Here is a 19,573-nt window from a genome sequence, read left to right on the forward strand (position 1 = left end):
AGCGGCGTGGCACTGGCATCTCTTCTCTGCACCGCCCTGGTTGCTCACACCCACATCAACACCCTCCAAAAAAGTATATCAACTCCTCTGTGAATGGATATGCAGGCAGTTTTGGGAAGGAGGCCATGCTGTCCCTCAGAGAGCAGGGTTTTGTCTTCATGGAATCATAGAGTGGCTTATGTTGGAAAAGGCCTTTGAGATCATCAAGTCCAACCATTAACCCAGCACTGCCGAGTCCACCACTAAACCATGTCCCTAAGCACCACATCTACATGTCTTTTAAATGCCTCCAGGGATGGTGACTCCGCCACTTCCCTGGGCAGCCTGTTCCAATGCTTGACAACCCTTTCGGTGAAGAAATTTTTCCTAATGTCCAATCTAAACCTCCCCCCCGGCGCAACTTGAGGCCGTTTCCTCTTGCCCTATCGCTTGTTACTTGAGAGAAGAGACTGACCCCCACCCCGCTACAACCTCCTTTCAGGCAGTTGTAGAGAGCAATAAGGTCTCCCCTCAGCCTCCTCTTCTCCAGACTAAACAACCCCCATTCCCTCAGCCGCTCCTCACCAGACCTGTTCTCCAGACCCTTCACCAGCTTCGTTGCCCTTCTCTGGACATGCTCCAGCACCTCAATGTCCTTCTTGTGGTGAGGGGCCCAAAACCGCACACAGGATTCGGGGTGCGGCCTCACCAGTGCTGAGTGCAGGGGGACTTCAAATGGAAAGGGAGGATTTTCATGCACCGCCACCACTCTGGTGGGTTGGAGCTGAGAAAAAGGGGTTTGTTTTGCTGCCAGACCTTACGGCAAAGCCTAATGAGGAGGGCATCTGTCGGGGTGTGCTTTGTGCCACTGAGCAACCCGAGGGCGCTCTCCCAGCCAGCCGTGGCCGCTCGGGACTCGAACCTGCGCTCCTCAGCCCTTTCCACCGCCCTTCCCGCCCGGCGCCGCCAGGGCTGCCCGGCGAGGACCACAGCACCCGTCGTGCCCCGCGGCACAAAGCCCCGCAGACCGCGCTGCGCACCGCAGCGCCGCCGCGCTTGGCATGCTGGGAGACGTAGTCCCTTCGCCGCAACCTCATGCCGGCGGGACTGGGCGGCACGGCAGCCAATAGGAGGGCTCGAGGCCGCCCCTTCCAGCCAATAGCGCGCGGCCGCTGCCTGCCAATCCGGGCGGTTTCCAAGGAGAGCGTTGCGTCACGTCACGTCAGGGGGGCGCGGGGCAGGAGGTCAGGGCGCGGCGGGGCGGCGGCTGCTGCCGGCGGAGCGGAGCGGAGCGGAGCGGGGGCGGGCCGGGCCGGGCCGGGCCGGGCCGGGCAGGGCAGGCGGCGGCCGGCGGGCATGGAGCTGGGCATGGAGCTGGGCGCGGTGCTGGAGGCCGTGGAGGGGCGCGGTGGCGCCGAGGCGGCGGAGCGGGTCCTGGCGCGGTACAACGAGGAGGTAACGGGCCGTTGGGGAGGGCGGGCAGGCGGGCGTCCTCCCCTCCCCCCGCGGCGCGAGCCGGCTCCCCCGGCGGTGTCGCCGCCCCGCCCCGCCTTCGGCAGCGCCGCCGGCACCGGGCCGCGAGGGTCCCGCTCCCTCGGCTGGTCGGGGTTCCTGCCGCTGTCCCCCGCCCCGCCCCGGGGCCCGGCTCTGCGGCGGGTCCCCGGCGGTCCCCGCTCCTGCCGCTGTTCCCGCCGGCTGCAGCCCGCCGGCGTCCCCTGCCCTCCTCCACGGGGCGCGGCGGCAGTCCCGGGTGGCGAGCGGGGCAGTGTCGAGGGGAAGGCGGGCGCTCCCGGGAGCACAAAGCCGGCGGTATGGCGGGTAGATCGAGCCCGTTGCCAGCCTGGGCCCCCCCGCCCCCCGCCGCCCCTTCTGCCTTGCCTCCGCTTGGCGTGCCTGACGCGCAGCGCAGCGGGTGACCGGCGATCAAGCTGTGAAAACAGCCGTTCCGCAGGGAAGTTTGCCTCAAAAGTCTCCTAACCCGCCTGTGCCTCTTGGAAGAAGCCGGACAGAATAGCACCGAAGTGCCTTGGGTGACGCCGTTGCGGACCTGCCCGAGGTGCTGCCCTGGCGGCCCTTTGTCGCCCTTGCCGGGCTGGCGGGTGGCAGAGGGGCCTTCGCAGCCCTCGGCAGCGACCCCGGGCACGCCTGGTTGTTCTGCCGTTCTGGCCAAGCAAAGCGAAAAGGGGAGAGAGCTAAAAGCGGGGTTACAACAGGTTGAGCTTTCAATGCCGACAGGTGTTAAAGAGTGCCTAGTGCCTGCTGCCATTACAGCGTGATAGGCGTGTGCTGCGTCAAGGGGTGAAGGGATTTCCGTGTAACGTTGGGAGAGAGAAACTGGAATGAAGCTAGATGTTAGGTGTTTGTTTGTTTTCTTTTTTTCCCCTGCCCTGATAGGGACGTTTTGACACCTAGATTTTAGTAGAGCAGTATAGTCCATTTCTAAAGATCATGTCTCAACCCATAAGGTGTCTGTCCTGTGCGTAGACACTTCTGTGACTGGTACACAGGTCTCTAAAGCTGGTGCTGACTCAGAGTTTGGCTTTGGATGTAATTCAGATGCAGTTGTGTTGAACTATCAAATAAAATTTAGGAATTTATCACAGAAACAAACATTGAGGTTTTTAATTGAATATTCCTTGCACTGTGATTAGGGAGAAAGCCAAATTAATGTGGATTGGTGTATAGTTATTCTGCAGCCTCCAAGAGATGGCTTGAAGTTTGCTGTCTTACATGCAATATGTTTTAAGTCTAACAATGGCAGTAACCGATGTCTTCACTCAAACTCAAGCTTCTAGAAGAAGCTGGAGCAACAGCCCTGACATAGGCTGCCTTTGTGCATGTGAAATTCAAGTGTAGCGACTGATGAAGCTGCAGGGCACCTTCTCTGAAGGACTGGTAGATCTAGAGTTCATTAGACACATCTAATGGTTTTAACTTGCTGACCTCTAAGGTACAGAGGAAGGATTCTGATGGAGGGAACCTTTTATCTCTTGCCTTTACTCTTGAAAATGACTCTGTTAAGTGTGTTCAGTCAAAAAGCGCACATCATTTCTTAATTTGCTGTATTGGATTTTATGCCTTCTCAGCAGCCTCCCCAGATGAATTATTTAGGCTTAAGTTGAATTCTCAAGGACAGAGCTGGAACTGGTGTGGTTTCTTTTCCAGTGTGTCAAGTCTTTGAATGAAGTTTTGCAGTTACACGTGTAGCTAAATACTTCTTTTGAAGTGCGATGGGAATCTTTTAACACTGTCTCAATACGACGTTTCTCTTACTGTGTTTCTTGTTAAGTTTTCCTTCATGTTTCCTGTATCTCTCTTTCTGTGCAACGTGTTGCTAGCTCGGATACGTTGCCAGTGGGCCAGCGAAGACTGGCAGGGTACTCCAGGTTCCAGATCTCTACTTATGCCTCCTCTGGGCTTTAGATGTCCTTAGGTTTTTTTCGAGTAACAAGTTAAATATGCTTTAGTTGAAGAGGGAACAGATTAAGTGTAGTTGTAAGGTGCAGGTGGCTATAGAGCAACTATAATGCGAGAAATTACTAGGCATGTTCTTGCTCCTCTGTGCTGTCCCATTTGCAATGATTAATCCAAATCTGTTCCTCCAGCGCTTAGGCTACCTACTGCCACTGTGTTTCTTCTGTAAATTTCCAAAAATGTTCATGTGGAAATGCAAATTGCCTTCTCTTGGTTAATTGCTCATCATTTAATGTTCACCTGCTTTTGGCTGGAATTTTGCTGGGCTTGTGTGGTTCAATAGTGTTATTGGGAGCCCTGTAAGAGAAAGGAAAGGGATTATTTTCCTGCCATCCTCAAAGATCTCACTGGTATTGATAACCTCTGTTGGTAGGGTAGATGTCCAAGGCCTTTCTGCGTAGGTGTGAGCTTGAGTCAGGAAGGGTAAGAGGCGCACTAATGTGCTGTGGAGGGTCACTTTTTTGTCACTTCTTTTTTCAGTCACTTGCATGATGTAGCAAGTTGTGTATTAGAAATAATAGAAATTGAGATATTTTTTTTTTTAGAAGCTGTTGATCAAGCTTAATCATTTAGCTTGAAAGTTTTAAAATGTCGTTAAAATCACTGGCATTACTGCTGTTTTCTTTGGCAGAATACACTTTGTGTCATGAGTAATGTTTTGTAAATGGCATACTTCAGGATGCTAACGTAGAACTAGACTCAATTACTGTTTGAAGTGTCTAGCAGGAAATAAGTAGTTGTTGTTAGGCCATGTCTATCTTGTGTTTAACTGTACCAGAGAAACACATACCTCGGTAATGTGTTTTGGAAATTGCCACAATACGGAAACTGGTAGTTGTTGTAGTAAGGCTTATTTGATTTGTACTACTTGTTTTCTGGGCAAGATTACACTATGGTTGTTCTGGTTTGGGACACTTTAAAGTGCAGTCAAAAGCTTGTAAACAAGAACTGCTTGGGGAAGAGTCTGAGTGTTAGGGCATTTGTAAAACACAAGGCTCTATAGCTCATGTTTTTCACCCTGTAAAGTGCTGCATGTGAGGCTGTTAACAGCACACAGGTGAAGGCTTGCTCTGCCCTGGTAGTAATTGTGGCGTTGTTAGTTGGAGCCACTTGCTGAAACTCTTGCTGTTGGGTAGAATGGGAAAAGGACATGAATTGACAAGGTTATGGCCTCGTTGTCTGAGGCTGGTTTTAACCAGACTTCTAAAGTTTTGTAATAGTGCTGCAGGTATTACATACTTAGCAGCTGATGTTCATGTAACAAATGCAAACTTTTTTTTTTTCAGAATCGGGCCATTTTCCGATTTGATCCAGCAGATGAAGACAAAAGAAAGGTAAGTAAAGTAGGCTATCGAGCTGCATACCTTTATACCTGAAATATAAAAGAGTAAAAGCAGTCTCTTAACTTAGCTGCTGTTGTGAAATGGTACAAGTAGTGATTATAAAGTTCTGTTTTAATTTTTTTTTCTTCAGTGCAAGAGCCGTGACAACTACCCATAACCTTTTTTTCTGAAAGAGAAATGCAAATACCCCTAGCAATGCCGATTCCCCTAGCAAAAAACCCTGTCTTGAATAAAAGTGGTAACAGAAAACCCCATAAATTATTTTGCTGGGTAAGGATTTGCAGTGGGGTGCAAGAATGAAGATACGCTACTGAGGTAAAAATTTTGCAGAGCATTTTTCCATTTTCTCTCTTCTCAGCTGGTAGTAATATCACAGGTGTATTTCTTGTCTATGTTAGATACTTAAAGAATACCAGAGATTAAGATAAAGGGATAAGTACAGAAGAAAGCTGTGGAGCTGTAAGGGAGGCAGAGCTACAGAGGCCTGTTAATCCAAAGGCAGTTGTAATCAGCAGAAGGTGTGCTGTGCGTGTCAGGTTCCAAAGATGGGAAATGTTCCTGTGTTACAGCATGGAGCTGTACTGGTGTGTCAGGGCTTAACAGGTCCCTTGAGATCCATCCACAGCCTCGCATTTAGAGCTTCGACATTGATTTATTTATTTTTTTTCCTGTTGTTATTTTTGTGGCATAATATGTATTGACAAAGCCCTTCCTTTCTTTTCTCTAATTAGTTTTTGGCTGATTTGCATATTTATTCAGAAAATGTTCATTAGTGAGTGAGGCTGCATGTTTCTGCTATTTCTGAAATAAATTCAAAGCTTGAAATCAGAATTGCAAAGTTCCTGCAAGGATAGCCTGTCTCAAATTTGGTACACATAGATTCATTCCATGGTTTTGCGCACAATCTAAATATTTTCAGGTATTTAGTATTTTTCTGGTAGAAATGGGTGTGGTGATAAGTCTCTGTGTCCTTTGCATTTACAAAATCATCAGTTATGCGTACTGCAATCTTAAGTTACAATTCTTTATTACACAGGTGACTTGAAGACCTCTTAGCTTGGCTTTATCTATGGCTTTACTCAAAGCTGACGTTTAGTATTGCAGTGATGGACTGTGTGTGTCGGCTTTGATGTACAGAAGAACTTGGATGTGATCTTGATTTGGTTTTCTTATTGTGTTTGTGTTCATCCCTCTCTTTCCTCCCCATCCCTTCCACCTCTCTTTACGTTGAGAATGAGAAAGCATCTAGAATGGAAAACTGAATGCTAAGTAGAGAACATAAGAAAGGGGAATAGGTCAGAAGGCAAACTGGCGAAAGCTAAATAAAAACAATGAATGTTGTGGGGGGGCAGGGGTGTGTGTGTGTGCAGGATATTCTCTGTGTGTGGTTGGTTTTCGTTGGGTTTTTTTTTAAAAGCTACTCAACTGCACGTGCTCAGTCTCCTTAGTATCCGTAAAACATTGAGCCCTCTCTGCTAATCCTTCAGTTAAGGTAAAAAATAAAAATGCTTTAAATTGAAAGGTAAAATACTGCATGCTCCTGCTAAGAGCAAACTACTGAAGTTGTCACCAAAATTAATGAGGGTTGCTCAAAGTTTGCATGATGTAGCCTCAGGCTAATTCAGAAACAGATCCCATTTGTTTGTTTAGTGATACCAAAATACACTCGAGTTGATAGCTGCAGAACTGCAAATACTGTTAGCTTAGAATGATTGCAGTGAAAGAGAGTTTAGACAAAGGGTCACAGTCCATGATGAGGTCATGGAGTAGACTTGAAGTTCAGGTATGGTGGCAAATACAGAGGGACTTCAGGATGTTGTCTTTGGTTTCTGGTGCTATTGGAAACTTGCCAAATAACCTGATGAATGCAATACATGCTTCTTGCCAGTCTCTTGCTGCGTATTGGGTTCGTTCATGCCTAGGAGTAAGTTCGCTTTTAGTTATGTACTCCAGAAGCCTCACAGAGTATATTGTAAGTCATTCATGTCTATGCAAGAGCGCAAGTAAAAGATCAAGAATCCCAATGCAAGTTTTTTCTCTGCCTCGCCACACGGCTTCGGCCGTGACCTTAGAACTACAGCAAGGTTGTGTCTATGGTGTAACTATTGTCACCTAGGTGTAACTGTGCTTTATGCCTTTCGAGGTTGGATACTGCTAGGGAGAGGACAAGCCGTATGCCATGGTGACACGCTGTAGAACATAAAAGATGGAAAGGTCAAAACTATGGCTTGACGATAGAAGCTGGATAAATTGGACAGCAAAAGTTCTGCTGTAATATGACTATTAAATCATGATGCTTTAGGCTGTAAACTGACTAAATCAGCAGTGAGTTTGTAATACTGAACTCTAGGAGGAAAGTAGGTTGTGTCTTCCAGAAAGCAGGAAGAGAGGTGATGTTAGTAAGCTTGTCGATCTGGCCAGAGCCACAGGGCTTGAATACATCACAGGGTGGTAAAAAACACAAGGTTGCAATATGAGCTGTTATTTGTCCTGGTTGTTTTGTTTAATGATGTATGTGTAGGCATTGGCCTATGTGATGGGTGCTATGGGTGGGTATAAATCAGTTGGCAACCTGTGTACCAGGCAGGTCAAGTTGGTGCCAACCTTCTTAGCTTATTAATAAAAAATTACCAATTTCTGAAAGCCTGTTTCCAGTTTGTGTGTGTAAACAGTATAGAAGTTGCCAGCCAGAGGTGTGTCCTGGAATAGCAGCTGAAATGAAGGCAGTGCAGTTGCTTCAGAGGAGCTTAACTGTCTCTTAGAAATCTAAAATATTTATTTGTCTCAACCAGGAAGGAGTTCCTGACAGCATTTTGCTGGAAAAGGTTGAGTCTTCAGAACTGGCACTTCACAGCAGCATGGCATGGTTGACACAAACAGTTGGCTCTTTAGGTTGATGCTGGATTCACAGCACTGTTTTTGTCCTGGAAATGTCTGTCAGTACTCATTCCCTAGTCAGCTGTGGCGTTCTGCAGTTGGATGGAGCTACAGCATCATTTGCCTGGGTGATATAACAGAAGAGGTAAATCTGTCCAAGATGGCAAGCAAGATTTGACTTTTTGAATTGGATGAAGATGCTTATTTTGGAGGAAAGCAAAAAAAGGAAGCGGCAGCCAAATGTAAGAATATTACTCATAAGCCATATTCTTACCTGAAATGGTAGGGTCTTCATGATTGACGTATTTCCTCTTCAACTCCTTGTGTTTTGTCTCCTTCACCTCTTGTAGTACTTATAACATCTGGTTTCAGCCCTGCTGGCTCCGGCTTACTGCATTGGGTCAGCCCTGTAATATAAATCCTTAAAGTTTGAGATCAGCTTTCTTGATTTATTGTTTGCGTTCAATTTGAATGTAATGGATCTAAAATTCAAGGCCTCCTTTAGTGGGAAGAAAATCACCAAAACGGCCTTTTCCCCCACATCACTGAATATTTTAAAGGTGTTGAAATAGATGATGGTAAATAGTATCAAACATATTGTGGGCCTTTCTCTCCTAATTAAATTCATGATGTGGGGAGATTCCTTAAGGCTGTGGACTGTACCATATTTGAACTTTGGAAGGATGGAAGCAGTAAAGTATGTTGATGGAGCAAGATGCTGTCACACTCTAAATCTCAGAAGAACCTTGTTGTTAGATAGTGCTGTTGACACTGTGACACTTCTGGGAGGTCTAAAGGTTCCTGCAGCCACAAAGGCACAAAACTTTTCTTCTGCCAGTAACTTCGTTGCAAGCTTTTAAAGTCTGTTAGTGAGTGGCCTGTAAAAATATTACACTCAAGCACTCCTGTGGGCACATTGTGTGGTATCTTAGTATTAATTGTTGTTGTTATTGTTCTGACTTTACTGAAACCCCTTAAGGGAGTACCAGTCTGTAAGAGAAGAAAAGTTACTAAGTATCCTTCATTAATACTAAACATTTGTTCTAATTCCCTCTGGTGCTGCACACTCCCATCCAGCATTTTTCAGTTTTCACATCTCAAGGTTTATGTCAAGCTAGGGACACCCATCTCTCCTTTTAGAACCCTTCTTTCACCACTGGGTTACAGAGGCTGTAAACGTTCTCCCTCTCCCTGTTGAGTGGGGAGGGCAAGGAGCTGAGAGTGCAGCTACGCAGAATTTCACCTTTCTGTGACTCTGAACCAGGTGTTTATTCCACCCGTTCTGACAACAGGGATTACTGTGCCTGCTCCTCACCTTACCTGCTGAGTGCTGTCTCGCCTAAGCTCCCACGTCTTCAAACCTGCGACCTGGGCCTCTGCCGTGTCAGAGCTGGCGGGCTCCTGCCAATCAGGCCAACCTCCCACTGTCAATATGGGCTGAACAGTGAAGTTTGAAGTGAAGCAGACTGAATCCTCAAGGATGTCTGGAAAAACTAGGCAAAACTTTGGCGTGGCCTTTTCAGAGGATGTTATCCAATTGTCCTGTTATTCAGCACAGTTGATTACAAATGTTATAGACATGTTGTCTTGGCTTCCAGAGAAAATGAGAGCTTGAACTAACATTCCAAATACTCTTGGGCTTACTTTCTTACTGTCTTGGATGCTTGTCCGAAACCTAATAGCAGAAAAACCAATCGTTTTATTCTTTTAATGCTGCTCCTGTTAGCAGAAACTACCAGCCAATGTTCTTGTTCAGCAATTCCAAGTTATGCCTCTCTGCTCCTGGAATCTCTTATATCTGACTTGACAAAAACATAGTTTCTCTTTGGCTTTCTGCAACACTGATTTGCATAGCCTATTGAAAATATAAGAAACATGTAAAATGCTTAATTTTGCCTTATAAGAGATGGAGAGGGGCTTGTGTTTTAAGAGAAGCTTCTGAATAACTTTGAGAGCCCCAGAAACTTCAGAGTTGTAAAAATTTACATGCAGTTTGTTGTGGTTACTATTAACCTTCCTTTAATCCACGTGAAAATTGGGTAGAATCTGCTATGAACCTTCATGCTTGTAGTAAAGTAGAAGGTAAATTTGAGGAATAGGTAGCAATACAGATGAGGTAAACAATAACAGGCCTGTACGACCTGCTGGGGGAATACAATTCCTTGTGAACTTTGGCACTACAGTTGATTTCATTAACCGTTCTCACCACTGAACAGCTGCAGAACTAGGTTGAATGAAATTAAGAGCGTACTTCTCTTGAACCCCTAGAGACAATTTAATTAAAATTGAAATTTGAAAATGATGAAAAACATGAGCCAGAAGACAAAGTGAGCTGGCGGGACTTGAGCCAGTGCAGAAGGAAAGCATGACCTGGTACGGTTTATGATGTTCCCATTCTCCTAAATGATGTGCTGTGGCACATAGTACTTGATGAGGCCAAAGACATCGTGGCTTCTGGTTCCCCCATGCTGAAAGAGTGAGTAAGCACGCACTGTTAGGTCTGTGCCTTTTCTTTCTCAGCTATTAAAGAAGAGTGGGGTTATTTGGTTTTTGTGGACAGTTCTTTAAAAAGCTTGATTTTTGCTTAAATAAAGCCTGACAGTGTAGTGAGAATTTCGTGTCTGACATGCTTGTTTTGCTCCCTGTGTGCTGGTATCATTTACTGTTCTGTCAAGATGGATGTATTTATGCCCTGAAATATACAAGAAGTCTTGAGAACACTGGTCTTGAGAAATGCGTGAAGGTGATACAAAACCAAGCACACCTGTGTTCTGTTGTAGAATTCCTGTTCTTGATGGACTTGCAGTTTTGTTACTCATATGCTCTGTCACTGAGGGAGGTGGAAAATGGGAACAATGTATTTCCAAGTCAAATTCACAACAGGTTGGGTTTTTTCCCTTGCTTTAAATTAAACTCGATTGCTAAGAAGCATACCTCTCCTGGCACTTGCAGCCTTTATGGCATAATTCAGAAATAAAGGTGCAGAAACCAAGAGATAAAATATGCGCTCTGTTTCTGTGATATTATGCAGAACTTTAGTTGTTCACCTTTGAATTGCAGCTTCTCTAGCACTGCATGATGTGTGTCTCAATTAAATGCCATATTCAGTGAAGCAGTGGTGTTTGCTTGGATTTGAATACTTGCAGAATGGAGACTATATTCTCATGTTCCTGCTCTAATCCAAAGGCCTGTATAAGTAAAGAGAATGATTTGCCAAAGAGGAAGAAGCAAATAAAAGGAAATTGTCTCCTTTTCTCACAGAGACATTTATTGCTCTGATGTTGTGAAGCTACAGTAAATTCAGCTGACATAACATAGCCAAAGTTTAGTGGTCTGTGAATTGAAAAAAGTGAATATAGGTCAAGTGTGCTTTCTAAACATCATCATGCATAAAGAGAGGAGATGGAAAAGGACCTCATGTGCAGGCACCCCAGGAGCAAAGAGCAAGATCATGAAGTACCCTATTTTTCACAGCATCTAGTATCCCCAGCTGAGATTGAGCCTGGGAAATACAAGCACCTGCTAATAAGCACTTACAGTTCTCTCCTTCCCCTGCCCCCCCATCTAATTAGCCTGTAAACAGATGGAAAAGAAAATTGGAAGTAAGGAGATGATACCTTTTTGCCCAAAGACACACAATAGGTCTGGGGCTGAGCAAAAAGGAAAATGCAGGTCTTTTGTATCTCAGGATATTGCTTTTTCTATAGGACCGTGTTGCTGCTTAGCATTAAGTGTTTATGCTATCAGGATAAAGGTCTGAAATGGATTAATATTTTATTTGTCAAGACAAGATGACAAATGGGTGTTTCTGGGCTTCCTGTTTTAACACAATAAAATTTTAAAATGTTTTACTCTTACGCTACAGCATAGACAAAAGGAACTGTGTGTATTGCTCTGTCTTAACCTTACTATTAACATAAAAGCTGAGGATTCTTGAATTTTAGAGAAGTGAGTGTATATTACAGTTTTAAAATAAAGTTTAAAAAGACTAGAAATTGCCTTGATTCTGAGGAAAAGTATTTGAAAAACACTTCTTGCTGTAGCATGGCTGATGAAAGTCAAACTCCCTTCTGAATGTTGAAAGGATAGAACTCAAATAAAGAAATGTTAAATTCCTACAGTAATTTAGGGGATAGCAATAAAACCCTGAAACTAGGACAGTCATCATATATTTTGTGAAAGGGAGGTACCTGGCTGTCTGAATTCTTTCACTTGCTTTCATTTCCAACCAAGTAAATAGCATCTGTGCCCCTTAGTTTATGTCATGCTAATGGCCTACAGGGCAGTAGAAAAAGCTCCACCTAAAGAACATGAAAAGGATAATAATGCTTTTGTGGTCACATCCGTTCCTGTTTCTCTTCTCTCTGCGCATCACTTCCCTCGCACTGTCAATGAGGAAGCAGAAAATGTGCTGTATGGCATTTGGGTTTAGGTGTCTCCAAGGGAATTTCCTAATAGGATGAATTTTGTTTCCTTGCTTCAAAACTTTCTACGGATAACTCCTCAACTATAATCAGATGCTCTGTTTTTTTTTTCATAAGCTCATATTGGCACTTGAGATCAGCCAGCAATGGTTTACTGTCATGGATTTTGGCAGTATAGCAAGTCGTGGTATCATGACTAAATGCTGGTTCATGTAAAATCACTCTTGATGGCTCACCAGCATCTAACTCCAGAGAACTTTGTCAGAAGTTCCTACGTGTTTTTCACTTGTGTGAGTCTTACATCTTGAAAAATTGTATTTTACTGTAATGGCTAGGAAGCCTAGTAACCTGTTCTTAAGTGTGTGATGGCTTAGTTAATGTAGTATGCATAAGACTGTATAATTAATGCTTTTAAAAATCAACTCTAGCCTGCTTATACTTTGAAATCCCTTATACAGCCAAGGCTTCAGGAACATGTAGGAGATGAAGCACCTTACAAGCACGCCAATGGTTTGGTTTTTTTTTGAGTTATAAGTCGGTTGCTAAATCTCAAAAAAAAATGCTTGTGTTCTATTTAGTATCTATCTTCAGTGCACCTATTCAGAGTTAAGAATCTTCTGTTGCTGCGTTTCACTAAGATTTGAAGCCATGAGGTAATGTTTTTTATAATCTTTAATGAAATTGCAAGGATAGTCTTCAAATGTATGGAGGGAAGGTTAGGCCTCTACCTCCTCTGACAAGTAAGTGGGAGTTTGGTGCCCTTTGGGATCTCCCCTGCAGTGCTTTTGACATGTTGCAGTGATACTTGCATAACAGCAGGTGGGTGGAACTTATGGGGAAAAAAACCCAGTCTGAATTTGGGAGCATTGGTCTTTCTGTAGTCAAATGAGCGTTCAGGTTTTATCTGACTGAGATTAAAGACCAGAGCACCAGATACGAGATGTGTATAGGCTCTGCTGCTAAAAAAAAATGAGTAGGAACACTCCTTAGTTTCAGTGGATATTGATCGAATAAGATCATTTAGGAAGTGATCCTTGGTGTTTAAAGGCCTAGAAGAAACCTTCAGCGGTGTTAATGAAACATCAGATCTGGTTTTGTGCTGTATTTGTTTACGGATAAAGCAGTCTGACTGGCCCAGTATGTCTTTGAAGTGTTCATTCAGCATCTTGGTTTGGGGAAGGCTGGTAACTTGGCTTCTTGTGGTGTTAATATGATACTGCTACACGATTCCTGAGGAGAGGGAGAGTCCAGTTGGTGAAGCAGCTTTTGAATTTGGGTAAATTATTACAGACCACCTTGTAGCAGCTGATGTCAACAAGGAAAAACATAACTGCTAAGTCTAATAGAAATGTTCCCTTAAATAGGGAACAGAATAAACTGGCCTTCTCCTGGAGTTCTCTGAACTGTTCATTCAGTTTTGTGTTACGCCTCAAAACCAAACATGCTTCACGACTGTTGTTGCAGCTTGCAAAGCAAAGTTAATTGTATGGAAAACTCTTAACAATAGAAACAAAATTCTTGTGAGAAGTTGAGCTGTGACCAGGTAATTTGACTTTGGATCTATACTGGTAGTTTTTTATTTTCTAAGCATTTAAAAAAAACCCAACCCAACAAAACCAAAGAAAAAACCCGATGTTTCAAAGTTGCCACCTTCAGAAACATTTAGTGCAGGTCTAGCAAACTATGCTTAAGTCATGGGGTTGTACAGATCTATGGGAGCAGCATTAGGTTAATGTTGAAGAACTGTGAAACCTCTGTACTTGAGTATCTTTTTCCAGGTACTTCTCTATATAGTTCCCATGCAAAGTACCTATGTGCTTGTACAGGTGGTCAGATGTGGGGTTTATCCTGTTGCATAGTCTGATGAAGATTTCTCATGTTACCTGTGTGATAGTGAGAGGTGGAGGTCACTCCTTGTCTTCACACTCTTACTGGATTAATCTAGTCAGGGCTATGGAGATATAGTCAAGGTCTTGGTCATCTGGGTGGTGCTTTTGGGTGGGCTTCACCCCAGGACAAGCATACTAGAAATATTGTTGAGTTCCTCCTGTCTGACTTTGTTTACAGATTGTCATTTAACGTTGTTGAAGACTTGTGTTGTTTTCTCCCTTATTCTTCTGGAGTGTCTGTTCTAGATTTGTTTTAGACTTAATCTTTTTTTTTTTTTTTTTGGCTTTAATTGTAAGTGATCACAGTAACAAAACTTGCTTGGATGTCCGAAGTGGAACTTTTGTTTTGAACTTTGAGTCAGGGTGACTGGCTGCTGTGCTCCTTGCCTTTTTGTTGGGGTGGTGGTGAAAAGTGCGATTCCGAAGACCGTTCCCCAAGAACTATTTTTTACTTTACTAGTATTCCTATGCTTGCTTTTTTTTTTTAATCAATTTCTTATTGACATGTACTGCCTGAGACCATGATGTGAATTTCAGGTCCTAAGCAGATACCTGCACTAGGGCTGTTCAACTCAGTTGCTACTCTGGTGTCTTTGGTCGTGTCAATAGTCAAGACACAAAGCTTGGGGGGTGAGAAAAGGAGAGGAGCTCTGTCCTGTGAGGTACAATGCAGTTTGTGTTGCTGCTCACCTGGAAACTTCTTTGTAACTGTACTTCTGGCAGTGGTACCCATGAGTAGTAGTGTGGTCCTGAGCTTAAGGCATAAAACCCTTATGGAGTCATCCTCCATCAGGCAATCTGTTCTGTCCTGTCTTTTCTCCCTTTTGATTGATCATCTGATTGTCCGTTTCTGTCTTATAAAAGGTCATTCTTCTGTAATTCAGGTGTTACTGTTCTGACCTGCAGATTCTTGGAGTGTTGTATTTTCTCATGCTGCATTTATATGATTAGTATTTACCCTTGCAGTCATGTTGATATAACGTATCAGTGAAGTGTTTCGACTTCAAGAACAATCTGTGTTGACAAAGCATCAGTTTTGCTGGTTTGGTAAAACTACTACAGCCTAAGTCTTCCAATAAAACTGCATTATGCTTCTATGTCAGAGATAACGTTTCTGAGAATCTTAAGATGGCAGAAGTCTGTAGATGAGGCTGAAGTGGCAACACAAATTACAGCTGTTCCCAGACGTGGGGTACTAATACTTGTATGTTGAGCAGGAGTTACTTTGGTTTGGTTTCTTTTCTCCCAGCCTCCTGACTGAAACAACCTCAAGCTATAATTTTGCAGGTACTGTAGGTGTGACTGTTCTACTTTGATGTATTTTTAAAACCTTTCACTTCTCTCAGCTGCGTTACTCTGGCTACTCAAGTTTTTAGTCCTGATACTGAGCAGACTTGGCAGTGATGGATAGCATCTGCCCTTTTGGCTTAGTGCTTTTGCCCATGTTGATGTATTCGGATTGTATCCATGAGGAAAACTGCTTTAGGTGATCTTTGGAGGTCTTTTGCAATAGTTTATTTTTTGAAGAGCTAATACAGAATACCTAGTTTCTCAAGTCAAGTCAGCTGAAAACCCAGAAGTTATGTGGAAGCTTAGCAAAAGTAGTTTCCTATTGCCACCAATATTTTGATGCTAAAACTGTTCCTGTCTTGTTTGCTTGTGTTTGCATAGAAACTGTGTGAGGGAATTCTAAACATGCTTGAAAAAGACACAAAAACTTCATGTCAAGTTGCCTGCCTGGAGGCCCTCCGGATTCTCTCCAGGGACAAGAGGGTTTTAGTGCCTGTAACCACAAAGAGGAACATGCAGATCCTTATGAGGCTGGCAAAGCTGGACACTGTGGAAGATCCTTTGGAGAGAGCGTCTGAATTTCCTGTTATAGTAGAAGCTTTAAAATGCCTCTGTAACATAATTTTTAACAGTGCTGTTGCACAGAAGCTCAGTTTGGAACTGAATCTTGCAGCTATGCTCTGCAATCTTCTGGAAAAATGCAAGGACCAACAGTTCGTTGATGACATTAAATGCTTTGATTTGCGTCTGCTCTTCCTCTTGTCACTTCTGCACACAGATATTAGATCGCAGTTGCGTCAGGAACTACAAGGGGTGCAAGTTTTGACTCAGGCTTTGGAAAGTTCCCTGAGTGTAAGATGGACAGAAGAATATAAAGCGGCAGAAGATCGTGACAGGCCTCCTCTGTCTTTGCAAGAGACGGATTGTGCCATTGAGGCACTTAAGGCTCTTTTTAACGTAACACTTGACAGTTGGAATGTCCACAGCGAGGTAAGGCTTAGCTGAAGCGTGTTTTAAGTTGGTTTTGTTTAGCCTGCAAGAGCCAGAACCGGCAGGTAGATACACAAGAGGCAGTTGTCCAAGCCCCAGAGCAAGGATTTTAATCCTTAACTTCTGCTACTGTCATTTTGATGGAATATGATTGCATTTTTCAAAACAGCAGCTAAGGTATTCTTGAAATTTTGCATCCTAATTTCTCTATACGCAAAATCGGTCTGAGAAAATTTGTCTGAATTCTAATTGTGTCATATATCGATGCTCTGGGGCTTTCAAGAGGTGCCGAGTCTTTAACGCTCATTGCTTTGAATACCAAAGTAACTTTTTTATTCTTGTTATTACTTAGGCAAAAAAAATCTACATTTTCTGTATAATGGGAGAATAGTTTGGATTACATAATGCAAGTTAGAACAGGATGTTTTCAAATAAAAAATGCAAAGACAACTATTTCATAAGAGTCTCAGATTTCCAAAAGAAAATAAATGCTGTTTAATAATTAGCTGGCTAGGAAAAGCTTTTTAATGTATCAGAAGGCTACATCTCTGCAGATTGTGGACTATAGCAATAGGGTAATAATTAGAGCTGAGAAGTCTCCCCAGTTTTCTTCAGTTTTTCTGAGTGTGATGATAAGCACATCAACTTTAATTTTTAACAAACAACTCTGAAGAAAGAGTTATATTGTTTTTAATATCTTTATCTCCCAACCTCCCAACACCAGGCTTGGGCTTCAGTGTGATCTTTTAAGATGGGGTCAAATATGGGAACCAAATGCACTTCCACTGTTATGTCTTGTGAATATTTATCTTGGTTTTTCATTGTAACATCAGATCTATTTTTTTTCTTTTTGGAGTATGCTTCGTATGTGTTGCATCCTTGAATTTATGAACAGAAACAATACGGATAACTTTTTGTTGAATAACCTAAGTCTGGGCTACAGTAATAGAATAATATAGGGAATCTTTCTTTTTAGTCGACGTCATATTGTCTCTAAAACAGTGTTGTTAACTTTTCACTGGGCAATGTAAATATGCAGCATATAAAGCTAAGCAGAAGTTTACAGTACTTAAAATTGACAAATAGTCATTCTCTTTAGGACATTGGACTAAACAGCAAATAAGACATTAATCATTAAAGAATGTAAAACTTGAGAAAAGTCTGAAGCTTATTCTTTGCTTTAATGTCTCAAGGTATGCTGTATAAGAAATCCTGAAATTTAAGACTGGGGGGGGAGGATCAGAGAAGCTAATACTTCAAATTTCAAGTAAATATAAAGTAAATGAGGGACTTTTCTCTTGTTCATATTCCTGACTTAGACCTGTTTTAAAATACCTTTACCTTTGTCAGATCTGACACTTTGTATTGGAAAGTGATTGTTTTAGAGGTAAAAACTTGAGTGGAGAAAAATGACCCAAAGTCAATCGCATAACCCAGCCATATGAATTTTTGCTAGTTTGGAGTTTGAGAGTTACCATCATTGTGATCAGGTTCTTCTGTGTGGAGGAAATAATGGCAGGTATTAAGGTGGAAAATTGAGCTATATTATGTGTTCGCCTCTTGAGAAGTAAGGTCTTGAAATCTGGATCTTGAGGCTGATACTCTTAGAATAGTGAGAATCGTGAGAGATGAAAAGCCCAGTTTATCACAAAAAGGCAGGCGGGAGGTGGCACTCAACAGCACACAATTGTGGCGTTACCTGATGAGGTTTTGTGTGGCCACTGTCTGTGGAATGAGGGAGGTTGTGTCCCACAAAACTTCTCCTCCCTAAAGAGCCCAAGCATGCAGCTGTCAGGAAATTTTCCTTCAGATTGGAAGACATTCTGGTGTTAGTAACCCCCCCCCCTTTTTTTTTTTTTTTTTTTTTAATTTGAATGAGTTTAAGACATTCTGAGGCGGGAGAAGCTTATTTTGTGTTTTGAGATAAAGCTCATACAATAACTCTTTACTAAAAGTTCCTAAAGGCAGGGAACATTTAGAGCTCTTTAGTAGTTGTAAACCATTAGCCAGATACGTTGGGTGACATTCTGCTTAGCAAGTATCCCTGTGGAAATACTAATGATCTGTAAGAAGAGTAAACAGCATGTTAATTAAGCGGGCTGAAGATGCAGAATTTGAAGAGATTACAAACAGTAGACGGGATGGAAAATAAAAGGAGAGCAGAGAGGTTAGGCATGTGGGTAGAAAACTAAATGAGGTCCATCCTAAGCGGCGAGAGAACCATTTGAAACACCAGTATTTGAAACACCAGTATTTAGTGACCAGAGATGGTTTCAAAGTAGCAAACCAGACCAGAGCCGCAGGTGGTTCAGCTGGCAGATTTGGGTGCTGATGTTACAAAAGCTGCATTGGGGCTCTTTGTGCGAGGTCAAACACACCAGAACATATGATGGATGCCAAGAAGAGCTAATGAAAAAGGATGAGGACAATGATACACACAGTTAAATGATTGCAGCTACTGGTGTACTTTTGTGTGGCTGCTGTCTGGTGGGAGGTTGGAGGGGGGAATCGCTTGGAGCGAGCAAAAGGAGGGCAAATAAGGTTGCTGAGAGTAGAGAAGTTATTAACAAAATGGAGAGAAAGTATCAAGGGAACAGAAGGAAGTGAATTAGAAAAAGAAACAGACTGGGTGGGGGAATGAAACTGTTGGCAGCAAAAGGTCTAAATGAGGAGGTGGCAAATTAAATGAATATACGTAATCTACATGGATGAAGAGGCGGCTGGGTGTCAGTACAGGAAGGAAGATAGTAGTGGTGTATTAGGAATAGTGGTATGGAATTGAGCAAATGCTTGTAATGGGGTTTTCTGGTAGTGAAGGCTCGTTTAACTGGAAGAAAGTCCCCAGGGACTTTTACAAGGCCTAGTTAAAAGACCAGCATGTCACAGTTATGTTGCATTAAGCATTCAGTGAACTCTAAGGTACAGTCCTTTTATTGATAGGGATGGATGTTATGATCTAATAGGTATTTTCCATCTTTAATTTTTATTATTCTAGTGACCTGAAACCCCCACTTGCAATCTTCAAAATGAAAAAATATCTTCATAATTTATATTTATATAGAATGAATCTCATCAATTTCGTTACATGGCTGCCATCCTTCGACACTGCTTATTAACCACGGGCCCTACTGAAGACAAAACTGAAGAGTTGCACAGGTTGGTAGAATTGCGGAACCAATCTACTTTAAATGGTTACTTGTTTTTTAAAAAATAGAAAAAAAAAACCCTTTGCTTAAAATCTAAAGTGGAAATCTGAGAAACAATGAAAACTATTAATTTTGAGTAAAATATTACTCTGTTTCATGAA

The 19,573-nt window shown here is 42.9% G+C and overlaps 1 protein-coding gene across 2 annotated transcripts in view; it reads left to right on the forward strand.

Moving 5' to 3' along the window:
• Positions 1 to 1,347: 1,347 nt before the first annotated feature.
• RIC8B (RIC8 guanine nucleotide exchange factor B) overlaps positions 1,348 to 19,573 on the forward strand; it is a 36,340-nt gene continuing 18,114 nt past the window's right edge. Inside the window, exons 1-4 of one of the 2 annotated variants that reach the window (XM_086479581.1) lie at positions 1,348 to 1,434; positions 4,740 to 4,787; positions 15,658 to 16,266; positions 19,328 to 19,422. In XM_086479581.1, the coding sequence (XP_086335707.1) occupies positions 1,348 to 1,434; positions 4,740 to 4,787; positions 15,658 to 16,266; positions 19,328 to 19,422 (839 nt within the window). Of the gene's footprint in view, positions 1,435 to 4,739; positions 4,788 to 15,657; positions 16,267 to 19,327; positions 19,423 to 19,573 lie in introns of those variants that run through there. The other variant, XM_086479588.1, reaches the window with a different exon arrangement.

This window comes from Leptosomus discolor, chromosome 1 (genome assembly GCF_034619465.1).
Source record: "Leptosomus discolor isolate bLepDis1 chromosome 1, bLepDis1.hap2, whole genome shotgun sequence".
Classification (NCBI taxonomy): Eukaryota; Metazoa; Chordata; class Aves; order Leptosomiformes; family Leptosomidae; genus Leptosomus; species Leptosomus discolor.